Genomic DNA, 20,919 nt, shown 5'->3' on the forward strand with positions numbered 1-20,919 from the left:
ATCCTGTGACTGCATGTCCTTCCTTGCATCGCCTTTGGTAAGTCCTAGCCACGTCCTACCAAGAGCACCCCAGAAGACCAGACATTTTAGAGAAACTCTGACCTAGTCATCCTGTTTTGGTCCTTGTCAGAGTCGCTCAGATCCTTGCAATTGCCCAATTTTTCCTGCTTCCAACACAACAATTTCAAGAACTGAGGGATCACTTCTTGCCTAAGATATCCCCTCCATCAGGCGCCATCGTCACCAAATAATCAGTGGCACTCACTTCATCCGTTATGGTTTCAGTGTTCCGGCTGATTGGCGTGTATGACTCCAAGTAACGCATCCCTTTCCTTATATACACACTCTTAGACATATATGGCGAACGCACCTTTTTTCCTGGACTGTGCGATGACCTCAGCGGAGCTTTTGCTCATCACTTTGGTGACGTAGAGGGGACAGTTGGTCTGGTTTGCGATGGTGATGGAACGATTGACGGCTTCTGCTTCCACCTATATGGGGATGAGAGAGATCAGATAGACAACCGGTACTTAGAGAATCAATATGCCATAGTCACTCAACCATCATTTCTGGACATTGCTGCTCATGGATTAACCTCCCAACACCACAGGGCGTACGGTTACATCTTGGGTGTGCAGGTTTATGTGCAGCAGGATAGCTGGGCAATCCCCCTCCATGCAAAGTGGGTGTAAGCGGTATGTCATAGCAGACAGTCGCCCAAAACAAATGCGATCAGTGCTGACTGATTGCAGCTGTTGCCCCAATCCTTGTTTGGGGGTCCCAAACAGCACCCCTGCAATGAGATCATATGAATAAATGTCTATGAAGGCTTGCCTGTGGCACACCTTCATAGACTGTCAAAACGTGGTGTAATGTAAGGGTGCGTTCACACGAGCATAGGCGTATTTACGTTCGCACGTGTGCAGCGTATAATCGCCGGAAAGAACGTTTTTTGGCGATCATGACCAGAGCTAGAAAGCGTATTATTGTTTGTTCCTACTTTGCAAACTATCTTTTCGGCCATCGAATATGCGTTGGCGCGTATTTCAGTCGCGTATGTTCCGGTTTTTTTTCGGGTTGCCGTTTTTACGCCCGTGCGAACGAATACATTCAAAACCAACGCCTCAGATGGTCACGTATATACGATTGGGCGCAAAAACGCGCCGTTTATGCGCTCGTGTGAACGCACCCTAATACTGTGGTATTACATTACACTGCAGGAGTGATCAAACCATCTCAAGTTCAACTACCCTATCGGGACTAAAAAAAGTAAAGATAAGTAAGAAAACGTTTTATTAATTATTGGAAAAATAAAAGGGGGTAGAAGCTTAAAAAAACCTTTTCCCGAACTAATAATAATAGTAAAGAAAGAAACATTATTTATCACACAGTGAAAAAAAGCACATCATCAGAATTGCGCTTTTTTGGTCACTCCATCTCCAAGAAAAAATAAGAAGCGATCAAAAAGTCACATTAACTCCAAATAGGAACTACAGGACGTCTCACAAAAAATGAGCCCTCACACAACTAGGTTGACGGAGAGATAAAAAGTTATGGCGTCAGACGATGGCGGCAGAAAATAATGTTATTTTCTTCCAAAAAATTTTATATTTTAAGACAGCAAAAGTAAAACTATATAAATTTGGCAGCGCTGTAATCGTACCGCCCCACAGAAAAAGTTATGTTTATGTAATATGTATGCTGTGAAGAGAAGACCCCCTCAGATGGCAGAATTGCATTTTTTTTCCATTTCACTACATTTAAGATATTTTTAAAAAGTTTTTCAGTACTTAAAGGGGTTGTCCCGCGCCGAAACGGTTTTTTTTTTTTTTCAACCCCCCCCCCCCCCCCCCCCGTTCGGCGCGAGACAACCCCGATGCAGGGACCTAAAGAAAGCTTACCGGAGCGCTTACCTTAATCCCCGCGCTCCGGTGACTTCTATACTTACCGGTGAAGATGGCCGCCGGGATCCTCTTCCTCCGTGGACCGCAGCTCTTCTGTGCGGTCCATTGCCGATTCCAGCCTCCTGATTGGCTGGAATCGGCACGTGACGGGGCGGAGCTACACGGAGCTACACGGAGCCCCATAGAGAACAGGAGAAGACCTGGACTGCGCAAGCGCGGCTAATTTGGCCATCGGAGGGCGAAAATTAGTCGGCTCCATGGGAACGAGGACGCTAGCAACGGAGCAGGTAAGTATAAAACTTTTTATAACTTCTGTATGGCTCATAATTAATGCACAATGTACATTACAAAGTGCATTAATATGGCCATACAGAAGTGTATAGACCCACTTGCTGCCGCGGGACAACCCCTTTAATAAGGTAGATTAAATAGTACTACGGGAAAATACAAGTCGTCCCACAAAAAACAAGCCCTCGGACAGTAAGGCCGCCTGCACACGACTGGATTTGCATTGTGCACTGTGGATCTGCAACAAATACCAATCGTAACATGCTATGAAAGGCGCTTCTTCCTGCACACGAGCGGAAATTAATTGCCGTTTCCGCGAGTGGAGGAAAAAAAAAATCACAGCATGCTCTATTCTTGTGCGGTGTGCGCAAGGACGGCTTCCTTTAAAGGCAATGGAAGTCGTTCCACCCATGGCCCATCCACAATTGACATTGCAGATAGGTCGCAGGTACCTGTGTCATTGCCTAGCGATGGCGTAGGAAAGAGAAACATATGAAAATAAAATCTGTACTGCGCTTGTCTGATGGCGGCTTACTGCAGTCATCCGCACTACAGAAAAAGAAGATAAATGACAGATACGCAGGGTACGCTGCCGCATCCTGGTTAAGGGGTTCAAAAATACCATCTCCAGGAAGCACATGGCTCTGATTGGTTCTTGAGTTCATCCAATCAGGGCAGCGCTCAATAAACCAATCACAGCCATTCAATGCAATGGCCAGCGCTTTCTGGAGGCAGGATTTATGAAACCCTGGACCAGGAAGCAGCAGCTGAAGACTGCAAGCAAGTGTGCCAGTGCTTCGGGAGAAGAAGTGCAGCGGAGCGGACAGCGTTTGTTAGATAATCTATTGTTTTGGGGCTTTTCCCCTTATTTTATGGGAAACAGTAGGATTTCCTACTGTTAGGGCTCAGTCACACGGTTGCACTTCAGGACGGATGTCTCTCTGCAGCGCCGGAAGAAAGAACATGTGACCAGCTTCATTGCAGGTCATATGTTCTTTCTTCTGCGCTGTGGGGAGTCATCCGTCCTGAACTGCGATTTCATGCGATGTGATGCAACACAAAGGAATGCTCCATAGGCAGACATGGGCTAAAAAACATCGCAAATCACGTCAATATTCAGCATGCCAAGATTTTTTTTCTCACAATGTAGCAGCCTACAAAACATCGCTAATGTGAAGGAACCCATTGGAAAACATGTATCAAGACACCCCGTGATCCGCTTATAGTCTGGGTGCCACTTGACAACCACTTGAAGAGGTATTGCACAGGCAAAGAGATACGAACTTGGGAGGTTTGTGTAACTGCATTGATATAAGAAATCTATTAACGTCTTAAAAAAAGCTAAAAATCAACGTACTTCTTCTGGCCGGCTCAAGACGTGTCCCTCCGGGCCGGTGATTCCTTGTTCTAAGATCCGCAGTTGTTCCTGGAAGAAGAATAAAATGAGTTTAGACCTACACAGACTTACACAGCAGACCTACACAGACTTACACAGCAGACCTACACAGACTTACACAGCAAGATGAATGGATGTAGCAGAGGCGAGTCTGCCAACGCCAAGTCATTATCAGTCCTACGGAAAACTACATATAATAATACCACTGCTGCTGAGGTGACAAACTCAGCTCTGCTACATTTGTATCTTCAGACACCCATGGCTTCCCAAAACTTCACTGCAAATGAAAGCAGTAGCGTCACCAATCAAACACCGTATAATGTATTTACATACGTATGAAATAGGGAAAGGCTTCCCTGTTACGATATCACTATATGTTATTAAAAAGAAGACGAGGTTGAGAAAAGACGACTCGAGTATCACATCGTGGTGATGTGCGCGTCCCGGGCAAAGTAAGGCATTTCTGCTCTCTTTATTCACAAGTACACCGCTCAAAAAAAAATAGGTTGAACGGCATTAAAGCCTGTGAGTGGCTGAGCGGTTACGTGACTGCCCACTGCTCTTCCGGGTTCCACAGGGCGGGCATTGGGGCTGTAGCGCTGGACAGGGGAGTATTTAATTTGTCTTTATTTTATGGCCATTTAACCTTTTTTATTGAAAGTTCCAGGAAGTCCCTTTAAATCAAACATCAGATCTCGATCGTCTCCAGCCTTTTTCACATCCGTCACACATGCGCACTGTGAACTTGCTTTAATCTGTGAAGAGAACTGAGCGCCAATGGCGGACCTGCCAATTCTGGTGGTTTCTGGTGAACGTCAACCGAGCTGCGTGATGCTGGGCTGTGAGCAGAGGACCCGCTACAGGACGTCGGGCCTCATGCCACTGCATGGAGTGTGTGAAGGACGGTTTGGTCAGAAACATGTAGCTCGCTGGAAGTCAATTGTTAAACATCATGTATGCAAGTACTTGGATGAGAATGGAGTAATTAACCAGAGCCAGCATGGGCTTGTAACAAACAAGTCATGCCAGATGAATCTAATTTCCTTCTATGACAGAATCACCGACTGGGTTGATCAGGGAATTGCGGTGGATATAGTTTATCTTGACTTTAGTAAAGTATTCGACAAAAGTATCTCATTCCATACTTATTGAAAAAATGACCAAATATAGGATTGACAAGGCAACTGTTAGGTGGATTCAGTACTGGCTGAGTGATCGTACTCAAAGAGTGGTTATAAATGGCTGCACATCCAAGGGGGAGAATGTATCAAGTGGGGTACCACAAGGCTCTGTCCAGGGCCCAGTGTTGTTTTTATAAATGATCTGGAGGAGGAAATTGAGGGAAACTGATCAAATTTGTCAATGACGCAAAGCTAGAAGGGATAATTAACAGTAGCGAAGAGAGAGAGTATTCAATCTAGAAAAGCTTGCACAGTGGGCAGCGACTAACAGAATGGTATGTAGCAAAGAGAAATGCAAAGTCTTACATCTGGGCAAGAAAAAAAAAAAAAGCACATACAGAATGGGAGGAATTGGGCTAAGCAGCAGCACATGTGAAAAAGACTTGGGTATACTAATAGATCATAGACTGAACATGAGTCAACAATGTGATGCAGCAGTCAAAAGGCAAACACAATTCTGCAATGTATTAAGAGAAGCATAGAGTCTAGATCACGTGAGGTCATTATCCCCCTCTACTCTTCCTTAGTCTGACCTCATCTGGAATACTGTGTCCAGTTCTGGGCACCCCACTTTAAAAAAAGACATTGAACTTGCTCCATTTTGTCAGAGAAGAGTTACCAAGATGGTGAGCGGTCTGCAAATCATGTCCTATGAGGAACGGTTAAAGGATCTGAGAATGTTTAGCTTGCAGAAGAGAAGGCTGAGAGGAGACTTAATAGCGGTCTACAAATATCTGAAGGGTTGTCACAGTGCAGAGGGATCAGCCCTATTCTCATTTGCACAAGGAAAGACCAGAAGCAATGGGATGAAACTGAAAGGGAGGAGACACAGATTAGATATTAGACAGTGAGGGTGATGAATGAATGGAACAGGTTGCCACGGGAGGTGGTGAGTTCTCCTTCAATGGAAGTGTTCAAACAAAGGCTGGACAGAGATTTGTCTGGGATGATTTAGTGAATCCTGCTCTGAGCAGGGGGTTGGACCCGATGACCCTGGAGGTCCCTTCCAACTACCCAGTCCAACTTTCCTTATGTAACGGCCCATATCCTGCTATCTCCTCCATGCTCCTGAGACTGTTGTGGGAGACAGAGTAAACCTCAGGATAGGTCATTAGTGTCTGATCGGTGTGGGGTCTGCCCCTTATCATCCCCAGCAATCAGCTGATTTTACAACGTGTGCAGCCTTCTCTCAGACCTGTAGTGTCACGTTCATCGCTCACATGGCTTGAGCGCAGCACAGTGTTATTCCAATGAATTGGTCTGAACAGCAATACCAGGCACAGCCACTATTAAATGTACAGCGCTGTGGCTGTTATACAGTGAAGTGATAGTGGCGCTCACACAAACCAATGCCACGTCAGATAGCTGACCGATTAGGGTCAAGAGCAGCACGTCCCCACCAATCAGATATTGATGACTTATTCTGAGATAGGTCATTAATATAGCAGTCCTAGAAAACCTCCTTATGTCCACGAAAATACTATTGATGACCTATCGTCATGACAGATCATCAAAAGTTGGTCAGGTGCACGCTGCCAGCGCTGCAATACACAGGAGTCAGAGAGGAGGCAGCTATTGTGACCCATGTAGTAGCCAGCGCTTGTAACTGAAATCAGTGGGAGCGGCACCTGCAATGTGTGCTGCAGTTATAAGTGGCAGCCACAACACAGGGGTTGGAGCTGCGGCTTCTGCTCTGATCCAAGTGTTTACCGGCGCTGTCAGTGAGCCCCCAATCAGCTGATCAGCCGGGGTCCCGACCAGCAGGCCTTGGCTAATTAACTAGGATGACCTATCCTGAGGACAGGTCCTCAATAGTATTTTTCGTGAAAAAAAAAACCTTTAAGAAAATGGTAGTAGGGAATTTTATATACTGTGGTTCATCTAATGTCATAAATAGGACGTCTGTATTTTCCAGCTTCCAGTCATCTACTCCCTGGTATCTTACAGAAGAATCATAACTGATGACAGTAGCTTTCCTATAAATATTAACGAGCAGTACCTCATTTCAACCACTAGATGTCACTGTTGATACTGCTTTCCGATAGAAGTGATGCTGGCCAGAACAATACTAGAGCAAAAATGCCCATAGAAAGAAGTGCAGGGCCGTGAATACCCACAGAAAAAATGCCCACATGGGCACAAAATGCATTACCACATGGACAAAGTAACAATCGTTGAACAGATGAAGAAATACAATTCTCTACTGCATATTACTTAAGTACCTAAATTTATGTTCAGCTTGCAGATAGTCCTGTCCAGAAGTGGCGACCATGTACAAGCACATTGGCCGCTGTTCTGCTCCTTTTACACATACGGAGACATGCCCAATTCTCATATGACGCCATCACCAGCTCGTCTGCGCCTGTGCAGCATTGTTGAGAATCACCGAATGATCAGTGCTTAAGCCGCACGGCGAGGATTTCAATGCTGGTTGAAACTGAATGACAGATGAGAGCCGCACGATTCAATCATTGGCGCGCTTTTATATTGAACGCTTATAATCGTCCAGTCCTGCTAGTTTGAAGCTCGTTCATTTCTGAATGATAATCTTTCCGTCTAAACGCAGCATTAATTTATGACAAGCCCGGGCCCTCTGCACTCCATCAGAGAGAAACCGCCTGCCGGGAGGACCGCAATGAAATAGGGAATTAGGGCCGCCTGCACACGGGTGGATTAACATTGCTGACCGCCCCAGAGTTCTGCAGCAAATACCGTCCATAGCACCCTATGGAAAAGTGATTCTTACTGCACACCAATTGCGGTTTCCGCTTGCGGAGGAAAAATCATGCTCCATTTTTGAGCGGATTCCGTGCGGACGGCTTCCATTGACTTCAATAGAAGCCGTCCGGCCCGCGGCCCTTCTGCAATGGACATTCCAAACAACGAAGAAATCCATGAGGCTCACAGCTTGTGTGAAGATACCCACGGTCAGGCTGGGATACCCATCCATATTACAGATGCATAAATATGGCCTTAATACGTTTAGGTGTCACCAGCCTGACAAAAAAAAACAAAAAAAACATACATTTGGAATGAGCTGCAATACCAGATACAGCCATAAACAATTGTGGCGCTTTTTCAATCATGAAATGTTACTGTAACTGTTCTCAAAGTTACCTTACCTCAGCTATGACATCACCGTTCTCAGCATGTACTTGCCCGATCGCGCCAATATCCCGGATCACGCTGAACACCTCGTAGATCTGAGGAGAATGCAAAATAACAATCAGGTAGATATAAAATAACTAGAGGAAAAATATCTGTAAGGGCCAATGCCCACGGATGGATTTATGCCGTGTTTCCCGCAACCGAATAACGCAGCTACGGTATTAGGTTTTATTGAACATGCAGGATTCTGGCGCGCATTTACGCCACAGGAAAAAAAACATGGCATGTTCCATTTTATCGCGTTTTTCTGCAGCATGAGGTCTCCAATAATATAGTAATGGAGAGCGCAGAAAAACACAGTAAAAAGCGCATTTTTCCGCAATCGCCAGCAGGGACTTTTTTGTTTGTCCTCGCGGGGATTCCCACGGCGTAAAACCCGCTCCGTCCATGGGAATGAAGTGTAAGATCTCACAACATCATAGATTTATATTACAGATATTTAGTGCTGAACAACGAAAAACAAGATACTGCATATACTCGAGTATTAGCCGACCCGAGTATAAGCCGAGTCAATAAGTTTTACAATAAAAAAAACTGGTAAAACTTGAGCTGCGAATTGCCCGTCGCGAACGGAGAATCGCAATGATTCTCCGCTCGTGGACAGGGGCCGGCGCTTTCCATAGCAATGCTATAGAAACGTCGGCCGGCGTGATTCGCCAGTGGTTTACCGCCTGCGAAATCACTGCCGTGGACAGGGGGCCTAAGGACTACCAGCTGGGGTGCCGCAGCTCCCCAGACGCTAATCACACACTCTGACATCAGTGTGTGCACCTGGGATCCTCCTCCCCTGACCTCTTCTCCTTAGTTACACAGGAGAGGAGAAGGGAGGAAACGGTCTGGGCTCTCACACTGCCGTCATTGTACAGCCGGGATCAGCACTGAGAAGAGGAGGAGTGGCGCTGGCTACAAGAAGGAGGTAAGTATATGGGTTGGGGGGGGGGGGGGGGGGGGCTATTATTACTGGGGCTACTGTGGGGTTAATATTACTACTGGGGTTAATATGACTACTGGGATTACTGTGGGGTTAATAATACTGAGGGGGTTAATATTACTACTCAGGCTACTGTGGGGCTATTATTCCTTAAAGGGGTTGTCCCGAGGCAGCAAGTGGGTCTATACACTTCTGTATGGCCATAATAATGCACTTTGTAATATACATTGTGCATTAATTATGAGCCATACAGAAGTTATAAAAAGTTTTTTACTTACCTGCTCCGTTGCTAGCGTCCTCGTCTCCATGGTGCCGACTAATTTTTGGCCTCCGATGGCCAAATTAGCCGCGCTTGCGCAGTCCGGGTCTTCAGCAGTCTTCTATGGAGCCGCTCGTGCCAGAGAGCGGCTCCGTGTAGCTCCGCCCCGTCACGTGCCGATTCCAGCCAATCAGGAGGCTGGAATCGGCAGTGGACCGCACAGAAGAGCTGCGGTCCACGAAGACAGAGGATCCCGGCGGCCATCTTCAGCGGTAAGTATTGAAGTCACCGGAGCGCGGGGATTAAGGTAAGCGCTCCGGTAAACTTTCTTTACTTCCCTGCATCGGGGTTGTCTCGCGCCGAACGGGGGGGGGGGGGGGGGGAGTTGAAAAAAAAAAACCCCGTTTCGGCGCGGGACAACCCCTTTAAGGGTTAATATTATTACTGAGGCTACTGTGGGGCTAATATTACTACTGAGAGCTACTGCTGGGTTATTGAAGCCACTGAATACTGAAGCCACTGTGGGGGGAGGCACTATTACTACTGAGGCCACTGTGGGGGACACTATTACTACTGGGGCCATTGTGGGGGGTGGGGGGGGGGCACTGTGGGTGTCACTATTACTACTGAGGCCACTGTGGGGGGGTCGCTATTACTACTGAGGCCACTGTGGGGGACACTATTACTAATGAGGCCACTGTGGGGGACAATATTACTAATGAGGCCACTGTGGGGGTCACTGTTACTATTGAGGCCACACAGGGCGTAAATGCCTTTTGATTGGTCGCAAAATTATTCTCTTTAATGGCCTATTGCGGTGTGTGATATAGGTTATGTAGCATATTTTGTCATGCAAACGCATAGCGTTGAAATCAACAGGTTCTATTCACTGCGTGTTAAGCGTGCAAAAATTGCGTGCCTAATACGCCGCACTTACATGTTCATGTGAACGAGGCCCCACTGTACAGTCTTGCAATCGGCCCTTTAAAGGCTGATGTGGCTCTCCGTGAAATAGGGCTTGACACCGCCGTCCTAGGCAGTTTTGATAAATGCGGATCACTACTTTAATTTTCCTGCACTTGAAAAAATAATCCGCCCGACTGGTTACTAATAAGAGGAAGAACATTAGTAGTGGAGATGAGCAGATGATTCCTCTGATGCGCCAATCTGTAGATTCGGCGGTTCATGGAGTGTTTTATTTTCTTCACTTTGCCGTAACTCGAATCAGAATCCCCTTCTCTCCGCTAATGGGTATGTGAATTTCCCCAGCACATTACTATCGTCTCGTTACCATCTCCAGCTATGTTCGCCTCTGCGTTCAGGGGTTACGGTTTCCTGCTTCATTATAGGAGCAAGAAAGGGAAATCCCGCGGCCAAACTGATCTGTCCGAGCGGCGCCAAACGCACCGCATTGACTTTAATGGTTTCCATTTGATCTCCATTCAGCCATCACAGGATAAAACAGTCTTGCTCTCGGCATTTTGTGCCGAATCTGCGACGGAACCTCCGAACGGATTTAAACATGGCCTAACGGGTAAGGACAGAAGGAACAGTGAGGCAGACAAGTACAAAAAGCACCTGCCAGACTCAGCGCCCACAGTCCTATGAGCCCATGGTGAATGTGAATTAATAGAGAAGTGAATGTGGCTGAGCTGCAGTACCACGCACAATCCACGAGGGGCACTGTTTCTGGAACAAGGTGCAAGACGTATTTTTCTAAGATGTCAAGACAAACAGCAGTGGAAAGAATCAGTAAACAAGTTAGAGAAGAGGCCGCCAGAGGTCGGCGTGCAGGCGGTGTCATAGGAATGCCTGCTATGTGAGGTGGCCTGGACTCTTGGCAGGAGCCAGCTCATTCTTATTCCACACCCAGGCGTGGAGAGCTGACAGCGCATGGAGCAAGAACCAGGACTGCTGCGACTACATAACACGGGCACCACGTTACCTGGGAGTCTGTGAGCTGGTACTGATCCTTGTACGCCATGTACACCAGGAAGGAGTTCACACCTGCAGAAAGTGAACCGGGATTAATATACAGTCATATGGAAGATGCTAATATCCTGCAAGAAGCGGGTAACAGACCGCTGACGCGAGAATTCGTAAGGCACTCGACAAATGTACCCCAGGTCTGGATGCCAGCGGAGAGGGGTATTCCCAAGATTGACTATTATCACCTATAAGTGATAAAAAGACTGATGAGCGGTGGTGTCACTGCTGAGACCCCCACCGATCCTGAGAACGGGAGTCTCGTATCCCCCTCTTCGCCTCACTGCTGCATCCACTTACAGCGATGCGGAGCGGCGGTCGCACATGCGTGGCACGTCTCCATGTATTTCAATAGGGCTGATGGAATTAGCAGAGTACAAGCATTGGAATAGATTGAATGCTCCATTGAGTCTCCTTGGGGGGGGGGGGGGGGGGTCTGTGAGCCCACAGTGAGGAGTAGAGGGGGACCGGAGACCCCCTGTTCACAAAATCGTTGGAGATCTCAGTGATGAGACCCTCACCGGTCAAACGTATCACCAATCCTATGGATAGGTGATAAGCGTCAATCTTAGGATGACCCCTTTTAAGTGCCAGCGATCATACGGTCTGAGAATGCAAACCGCGTCACACAAAAGGTCGGCAGCATCGTATACTAACACCCTACTGTGTGTCTTACACAGGGTGGGCCAAAGAAAAGCAGGCTGGCACTGCACTCGTCAGTCTAAATAAAAATCTGTTGCTGTTGCCCATAGCAACCAATCACAGAGCAGCTTTCATTTTACCTCAGCAGTTTCAGAAATGAAAGCTAAACTCTGATTGGTTGCTATGGGCAACCAACAGTTTTACTGTTAGATGGCTTTAAAAAAATGCGACCCTAGGCACGACTACTAGGTGAAAAATGCAAAGCCTGCATGTCCACGGGTGAGATTCCTTCAGCGATAAATCGCTGTCGAATCACGCTGTCGGAAGCTTTCCATAGTGTTGCTATGAAAAGCGCCGCCGCGGCGTCCACGAGCGGAGGATCATAGCGGTTCTCCGCTTGCAGGATTCAAATTGTAGCATGCTGCGATTTGCCGATGTAAGCCTATCTGTCAGAAAGGCTCAGTGCGGAGAACCGTCAAATGTCTCCTGCTCCTAGGCGGCGGCTTCCCCGGTGGAGATCTGCCGCAGGAGATCGCTACGCCCGTGTACAGGCATCCTAACTGAATTGGCACTGGGGTTGGCACACACTTTTTCTAATCCTGTATACCACCCTGTACAAAGATGGCCACGGAAAAGTAGGCCAGCAACGCACTTTTAGGAGAGCTGCCTTTGTTGCCCATAGCAACCAATCACAGCGCGGCTTTCATTTTACCTCAGCAGTATAAGGCTGTGTGCACACATGGCAGCTCTTATAAAAGTGTGGTGCTGGCCTACTTTTCCGTGGCAGTGTGCAGCACTGAGAGGCCTATAGATGCGGGTCAGAAAGGGTATCGTCTGTCCTTAGGCCACTCTTAGGCCTAATGTCCATGGGCGGGGTTTGAATTCCGGGATCCGCGTGCGCCCACAGAACCCGACCCGCCCGTAGACATGAGGCCTTTCACAGGATGTTTTTTTTCCGCGACTAGCGTGGCATCCCGAATGCTGCGCTAACTGTGGTACAACGCCCCCACTAATTTCAATGGGTCCTCACAGACCAAATGTCGCGATTTCGAGCGCTGTCAAACACTGTAACCTACGTTCGAAAACGACGATCAAAATGGCTGTAAAATGCGGTATTTGAAGAGTGGTGTTTTACCAACGCTGTCTGTGAGAGTGACCTTAGGGAGGTGTGAGGAGGCTTATAGGGCCATCCATGCTCAAACTCCCAGAGGAGAATGGATGGCCCTATTAGTCTCCCCACACCTTTACATGCTCTCCATAAGAAGTCTGGTCAGTAATCTGCAGACCAGGAGCCGCTGGAGGTCATCTTGTAGGGCTCTGGCAGCGCTCCTCCGGGTCTTCATGTTGGGCTGATGCCCTTCTACGGCCCGTCCAGCTCATGTAACAGCCCGTATCCGGGTATGTCCTCCATGGTCCTATGACTGCACTGGCAGACACAGTAAACCCTCTTGTTCTGGCATGTATGTATGTGCCATCCTGGGAGGAGCAGGACTACCGGTACAACCTGACTGCGCTGCAGGTAGCACCTCATGTACCGGTAGTGACAAAGACACCAGTATAACTTGGAGTTATACAGTGATGCTTAAAGGGCTATCCCAGAAACCGGGCAAAATTTTCAAAATCTCCCTAATGTTTCCACTTATGGGCATTATTCCAAAAGTCCATCTAATTCATTAAACTGAACTCCATCTCCTGCCGACCTCTGCCACCGCTGTGTCACAGCCGGCATTAGATTTCCACATTGTTATTTTAAATGGCTGCCAGGGAGGCATATATCTATATTACACTCAAGTTCGGCACAACCAATCAGGTTGAATCAGACAAGCCAAGCAACCAATGAGGTTGCTGGAAGGGGAAATAATATCTCTGCAGCTCATGTTATATGATTCTATCATACAATGATATGTTATCGCTAGTGATGAGCGAGTATACTCGCTAAAGACAATTGCTCGAGTGAGCATTGCCCTTAGCGAGTACCGGGTGCCGGCGGCGGGCAGGGAGCTGCGGGGGAGAGCGGGGCGGAACGGAGGGGAGATCTCTCTCTCCCTCTCCCCCCCCCCCCCCCCCCCGCTTCCTCCTGCTGACTGCCACTACTCACCGCTCCCCCGCACCGGCACCCGAACCTTTCGTCTCGAGCAGGCAGGTACTCGCTAAGGGCAATGCTCGCTCGAGCAATTGCCTTTAGCGAGTATACTCGCTCATCTCTAGTTATCACCTTTTGAAGCAGATAACTTTCAATTTAAATCGCTGGAATACCCCCTTAAGTGTTCCCTTCATGTTTTTGAGCAGTGCAGTAGTTCTACTATTCTCCATGGTGTACCCCTAGCCCCAGCAGTGCCCACAAGGTAGCCCAACCACCAGTACCGGTAGTACTCATAAAATAGACCCAGCAGCAACAATGTCCATATAGTACTCCCATCATCCATGGTGCCCATAATATAGTCCTATTCCCAGCAGTGCCCTTTTAGCAGAGCCATCTTCTGTTGTGCCCAATAACACACAGTGTGCCCATATTACACCCTCCCCATTGTATTTGCAATTACTTTATACTAGCCCCAGCTTTGGCAGTGCCAACACAGTAACCATATCAAAAAGTACTGAATCAGTGCTCTTATGGTAGTAGCATCTCCAATACTGCTTTTATACTGGTCCCCATCTGCCAGCAGTGCCCATCCGCAGAAATACTCATCACCAACAGGATGCATATAGTAGCCCTACTCTTAGTAGTCGCATCACCAGCAGTGCCCATAGCAGATGAACTATATTGCGAATGAAAAAGTTGGCCACTATGGTGACCTGGTGATAAACTTGCAATTATAGGTCACGGCACCACGTTGGGTGGCACCCATCTCGCCCGTGGCTCTTCCGATGAAGGCACTGAGGTGTACATACTACAACGTACCGTGATCTTTCACCAGAGCTTCCATTTCCTCCTGAACGCCCTTGTGCCACTCCGTGATGTCCATGTGCAAGGAGTAGTCACAACAGGTCTTGCTGTCCGCCCACTCTCGCCACTGGTCAAAAGCACTAAGCAGGCTGGTGCCCGGCTCCGGCACCACGTGGTCAACTGAAAGAGAAACGGGGAAGGAGGTGAGACGCAGATCCTGCAGAACCTCATCTTGGAGAGCCGAGTCACAGCATCTCCGGCCAGCAAATCGGTCACTGCCACCTGCAGAAGAAGCGGCCAAGATGGCGGACGATCTGGTTTGTAGTTCCTCTTGCGGTCACAGTTATGGGGGTCTTGTGGTCAGCACCGTTATGGGGGTCCTGTGGTCAGCACTGTTACGGGGGGTCTTGTGGTCAGCACTGTTATGGGGGTCCTGTGGTCAGCACTGTTATGGGGGGGGGTCTTGTGGTCAGCACTGTTATGGGGGTCCTGTGGTCAGCACGGTTATGGGGGGGGGGGGGTCCTATGGCTGTCACTATATTTAGGAGTCACTCTTGCAGTCATTGTTATGGGGTACTTGAGGATGTCAATGTCATGAGGGAGGGTCCTTTGGTGTTACTGTTAAGGGGGTCTTGGGGAGGTCACTGTTTTGAGGATCCCCTGGCTGTCAGTATATTTAAGAGTTTTCTTGCAGTCATTTTTATGGGGGTCCTGGGGGTGTCACTGTACGATCCTGCGGCACTCACTGTTATGGGTGACCTGTGGCTGTCACTAGCCAGGGGTCCTCTTAACAGACATTGTAAAGGGGGTCTTGAGTATGTCAAAGTTATTGGGGTCCTTTGGATTTAATTGTATTTAGGGGGTCTCTTGAAGTTACTGTTATTGGAGTCTTTTGGATTAGCCTGTAGTGTCAGAGACCTTTTTTGTCTGAATGAAAGGCACATTTCATGTACTCGAGTACGCTGATTTAAAAAATGAAGATGAAAAAATTCTCAGAAAACCGGAACACCTCGCTATTTACACTTGAAAAACCGAAAAATCACTGTTATGTGTGTTCTGTGGAGGTCGCTGCTATAAGAAGCCGTCGCCTGTTGGGTTGCATTCACACTTCGCTAATTTGCTGCAGATTTTGGTGCAGATTTATAAGCCCTATCCCAAAAATAAGCCCTAGCTGGATTTAAAAAAAAATAAAAAAACCAATACATTGCCTAACAGGTGCTGTCTGCTCCGCCGTACTTCTCCTGCCGAAGCTCCGGAACACTTGTCTGCAGTCTTCAGCCGCCACTTCCTGGTCAGGGGGTTCATTAATCCCGCCTCCAGGAAGCGCTGATTCTGATTGGTTCTTGAGCGCAACGGCTCAGCCAGTCACTGCAGTGCTCGATGAACCAATCACAGACATTTAATTTTTTCCTTGCAATGTAGCAGACTACAAAACATCACTAATGTGAAGGAACCCATAGGAAACCATGGTCTTCACACACATACAACTTATACCACTGTCACATTGCGAGAAAATTTCGCAATTTTGTCGCCAATGTGAAAGCGGCGTGTGGGTGATTCTGTTATGGCGATTATTTTGCTGCATATTTTATCCAGGTCCCCTTGTGGTCTCTGTTATCGAGGTCCTCTTGTGGTCTCTGTTATCGAGGTCCCCTTGTGGTCTCTGTTATCGAGGTCCCCTTGTGGTCTCTGTTATCGAGGTCCCCTTGTGGTCTCTGTTATCGAGGTCCCCTTGTGGTCTCTGTTATCGAGGTCCCCTTGTGGTCTCTGTTATCGAGGTCCCCTTGTGGTCTCTGTTATGGAGGTCCTCTTGTGGTCTCTGTTATGGAGGTCCTCTTGTGGTCTCTGTTATGGAGGTCCTCTTGTGGTCTCTGTTATGGAGGTCCTCTTGTGGTCTCTGTTATGGAGGTCCTCTTGTGGTCTCTGTTATCGGGGTCCTCTTGTGGCCTCTGTTATGGGGGTCCTCTTGTGGCCTCTGTTATGGGGGTCCTCTTGTGGTCTCTGTTATGGAGGTCCTCTTGTGGTCTCTGTTATGGAGGTCCTCTTGTGGTCTCTGTTATCGGGGTCCTCTTGTGGCCTCTGTTATGGGGGTCCTCTTGTGGCCTCTGTTATGGGGGTCCTCTTGTGGCCTCTGTTATGGGGGTCCTCTTGTGGCCTCTGTTATGGGGGTCCTCTTGTAGTCTCTGTTATGGGGGTCCTCTTGTGGTCCCTGTTATGGGGGTCCTCTTGTGGTCTCTGTTATGGGGGTCCTCTTGTGGTCTCTGTTATGGAGGTCCTCTTGTGGTCTCTGTTATCGAGGTCCCCTTGTGGTCTCTGTTATGGGGGTCCCCTTGTGGTCTCTGTTATGGGGGTCCTCTTGTGGTCTCTGTTATGGGGGTCCTCTTGTGGCCTCTGTTATGGGGGTCCTCTTGTGGCCTCTGTTATGGGGGTCCTCTTGTGGTCTCTGTTATGGAGGTCCCCTTGTGGTCTCTGTTATGGGGGTCCCCTTGTGGTCTCTGTTATGGGGGTCCCCTTGTGGTCTCTGTTATGGGGGTCCCCTTGTGGTCTCTGTTATGGGGGTCCCCTTGTGGTCTCTGTTATGGGGGTCCCCTTGTGGTCTCTGTTATGGGGGTCCCCTTGTGGTCTCTGTTATGGGGGTCCTCTTGTGGTCTCTGTTATGGGGGTCCTCTTGTGGTCTCTGTTATGGGGGTCCTCTTGTGGTCTCTGTTATGGGGGTCCTCTTGTGGTCTCTGTTATGGAGGTCCTCTTGTGGTCTCTGTTATGGAGGTCCTCTTGTGGTCTCTGTTATGGAGGTCCTCTTGTGGTCTCTGTTATGGAGGTCCTCTTGTGGTCTCTGTTATGGGGATCTTGTGGATGTCAACGTTATTGGGTTTTCTGTGATTAACACTGTTATGGAGATTCTCTTGATATCAATGTTATGGGGTTCTTCTGTCAGTTTTATGGGGATCATTTTGAGGTCATTGCTACGGGGGTCCTGTGAATGCGATTGCTATAGGGGTACTCTTGCTGTCACTGTAATGGTGGTCTTGTAGATGTCAATGTTATGGGGTTACTGTGAATGTCACTGTTAGGGCTCCTGCACGCTTGCGCTTTTCTTGCGTGTTTTTTGCACGCGATATCAATGTGGTTTTTTCACGCGATTGTCAATGGGACTTTCTAATGTTAAAAACGCATCGCAAGTTGGTGCTTTGCAAATTTTGTGCGATGTGTTTTTAACATTAGAAAGTCCCATTGACAATCGTGTGAAAAAACGCAGCGATATCACGTGAAAAAAAACGCAGGTGTGGAGGAGCCCTAATGGAGATCTTTTGGATGTCACGGTTATGAGGGTCTTGTGGATGTCACGGTTATGGGTATCTTTTGGATGTCACGGTTAAGAGGGTCTTGTGGATGTCTCTTATGGGGGTCCTGTGACAGTCACCGTCATAGTGTTGGAGGACACTGCTATGGGGTCCCCTTGCTGTCACAGTATGGCAGGCACTTCATATTACCATTGTGTATTCACATTTCGGCTGAGTCTATGCTGGGACAGAAGACATTACGTCTTGATGCAAAATTGCATGAAGGTGCCCGAAAGTGTACAGCGCTAAGTGGAGATCTAACAGTGTGCCAGCTGTCTGCACTCCGCACAGAGATATATTAGGTTATGACTCGGGTTACATTTTGTTTATGTCAAAAGTGTGAAAATTGTCTCCAAAGGGTTAAGGGGTCAGACAAGCCACAAATGCCCACTCACTGATCATGGTGGTGCCACCAGCCAACGAGGCTTTGGTTCCCTGGAAGAAGTCATCAGCAGACACCATCCCATTGCACGGTTTCTGGAAGCAGGTGTGGACATCAATGCCCCCGGGTAGTACCATCCTGCCATGAGCCTCGATGGTCTTCACACCCCCCGGCACAATGAGATTCTCACCGATTTGCCTGTAAGCGAGTCATAAGAAAAGCTCAGAATCAGTGAGACTACGGCCATATCTACACCATGATACACGAATTTGTGTGAAGCATGGACAGCGCTGTTGCCTCTGTTGTGATCCACATATTAAAGGGGTTGTCAAGTTGTAAAATTATTGATGACCTATCCTTAGCCTAGCAGTAATAGATCAGCAGGGGTCTGCTGCCCAGGAACCATGCCGATTAGCTGCTTGCTGCACCAGTGTGCTTGTGCACTGAGCTACTTTCTGCAGGAAGCAAACAGCGCCGTTCCCACAGTAGTGGCAATGCTTGGTATTACAGGCAAAGTTCCTATTGAAGTGAATGGCCTGCAATACCAAGCCTGGCCACTACAGTGGGAACGGAGCTGTCTGCTTCCTGCACAGATTAGCTCAGTGCATGAGTGCGCACACCTGGCGAACAGTTGTTTAGTGGAGATCACATCACAATGGGTGGACTTCCACAGATCTACTATTATAAAAGGATAGGCCAGAAATAGTTTAGTACTGGACAACCCCTTTAATGGCGTATCCTAAAGACAGAGCATCAATATAAAATCCTAAAAAGAGAAGGAAGTCTATAGAGATGCAAACTATCCTGGGTGTCCACAGAAATACCTATCCAGGGGCAAAAGAGACATGCGGGTGTGTGCGCCAACGCTAAAATAACTGATGAGGACCAAGATAAGACAAATCAGCTAACAAACAAATCATTTCTGACTGTATCAAGACAAAACAAGAAGTTAAAAAGTGAGCTTTAGGGCCCATTTACACGGAGGTATTTTTTGCGGATTTAATACGGACAGAATAGACCCCAATGATTTACATTGGAGCATTCGGATGAGCGTTTCTTTCATGTACTGACCAATCGCATGAAAACAAAACACATCATGTCCTATGTTGGTCCTTATCAGGATCCATATCACGGACCAAAATCACTCATTAAAGTCTATGGGACCGCATAAAAATGCAGCAAATATGCAGTTAAATGTGTATTCACTGCAATTTTACACATGATGCCAGAAGACAGCAGGTAAAAAGACAGCGGCCTTGAACACAAAAGCACAAAAGACAGACTAAATACACACACACTCAGTCAAAATGAATTGTGGGGGTATGTCAAAAGCAAAAAAAAAAAAGGCAAAGATGCTATTGTATGCTTACAAGATGAAAATGGTGAATTGGTTAAGAATGATGTTGAGAAGGCCGAACTTAAAAATTCCTATTTTGTATCTGTTTTCTTTGAGAAAGTAAATGGAACATCAACTGATCTTCCCTGTGCTATTGGGGGAATAAAAGAATGCAGGCTATCTGTAAGCAGAGAGGTGGTGAGGGAACACTTAGCTAACTTAAATGAATTTAAGTCTCAAGGTCCAGGTGAATTACATCCTAGGATACTAAAGGAAGTAGCGGAGGTAATTGCTGAGCCACTCGCTCTAATATTTGAAAATTCCTGGAGAACTGGAGAAGACCCAGCAGATTGGAAAAGGGCAAATGTTGTCCCTAGCTTCAAAAAAGGGAAGAAGGTAGATCCAGGAAACTATAGGCCTGTGAGCCTGACTTCTATACTGGGAAAGATCTTTGAACAAATTATTAAACAGCATGTATGCAAGTACTTGGATGAAAATGGAGTAATTAACCAGAGCCAGCATGGGTTTGTAACAAACAAGTCATGTCAGACTAATCTAATTTTCTTCTGTGACAGAATCACCGACTGGGTAGATCAGAGAAATGTGATGGATATAGTATATATAGTATTTAACAAGAAATACAAAGTCCTACATCTGTGCACGAAAAATGAAAAAAAGCACATACAGAATGTTAAGAATTCGGCTAAGCAGCACATGTGAAAAAGAACTGGGTATACTAATAGATCATAGACTGAACATGAGTCAACAATGTGATGCAGCAGCCAAAAAGGCAAACACAATTCTGGGATGTATTAGGAGAAGCATAGAGTCTAGATCACATGAGGTAATTATCCCCCTCTACTCTTCCTTAGTCAGACCTCATCTGGAAAACTTTGTCCAGTTCTGTCTACAAATATCTGAAGGTTTGTCACAGTGCAGAGGGATCAGCCCTATTCTCATTTGTACAAGGAAAGACTAGAAGCAATGGGATGAAACTGAAAGGGAGGAGTCACAGATTAGATATTAGAAAAAAACTTTCAAACAGTGAGGGTGATTAATGAGTGGAACAGGTTGCCATGAGAGGTGGGGAGTTCTCCTTCAATGGAAGGCTGGACAAATATCTATCTGGGATGACTTAGTGAATCCTGCAATGAGCAGGGGGTTGGACCCGATGACACAAATGTCGCATGGATATAACCCCATTCTTTTAAATAGGGT

The 20,919-nt window shown here is 47.3% G+C and overlaps 1 protein-coding gene across 3 annotated transcripts in view; it reads right to left on the minus strand.

The window, feature by feature from the left end:
* Window positions 1-20,919, minus strand: part of DPYSL2 (dihydropyrimidinase like 2) — a 98,698-nt gene that overhangs the window by 10,205 nt on the left and 67,574 nt on the right. For all 3 annotated transcript variants that reach the window (XM_066593506.1, XM_066593507.1, XM_066593508.1), the window contains exons 3-8: window positions 18,379-18,563; window positions 14,658-14,822; window positions 11,073-11,134; window positions 7,892-7,972; window positions 3,550-3,618; window positions 371-491 (exon numbers count right to left, since the gene is read on the minus strand). In XM_066593506.1, coding sequence (XP_066449603.1) covers window positions 371-491; window positions 3,550-3,618; window positions 7,892-7,972; window positions 11,073-11,134; window positions 14,658-14,822; window positions 18,379-18,563 — 683 coding nt within the window. The remainder of the gene's footprint in view (window positions 1-370; window positions 492-3,549; window positions 3,619-7,891; window positions 7,973-11,072; window positions 11,135-14,657; window positions 14,823-18,378; window positions 18,564-20,919) is intronic.

This window comes from Eleutherodactylus coqui, chromosome 2 (genome assembly GCF_035609145.1).
Source record: "Eleutherodactylus coqui strain aEleCoq1 chromosome 2, aEleCoq1.hap1, whole genome shotgun sequence".
NCBI classification, from domain to species: domain Eukaryota; kingdom Metazoa; phylum Chordata; class Amphibia; order Anura; family Eleutherodactylidae; genus Eleutherodactylus; species Eleutherodactylus coqui.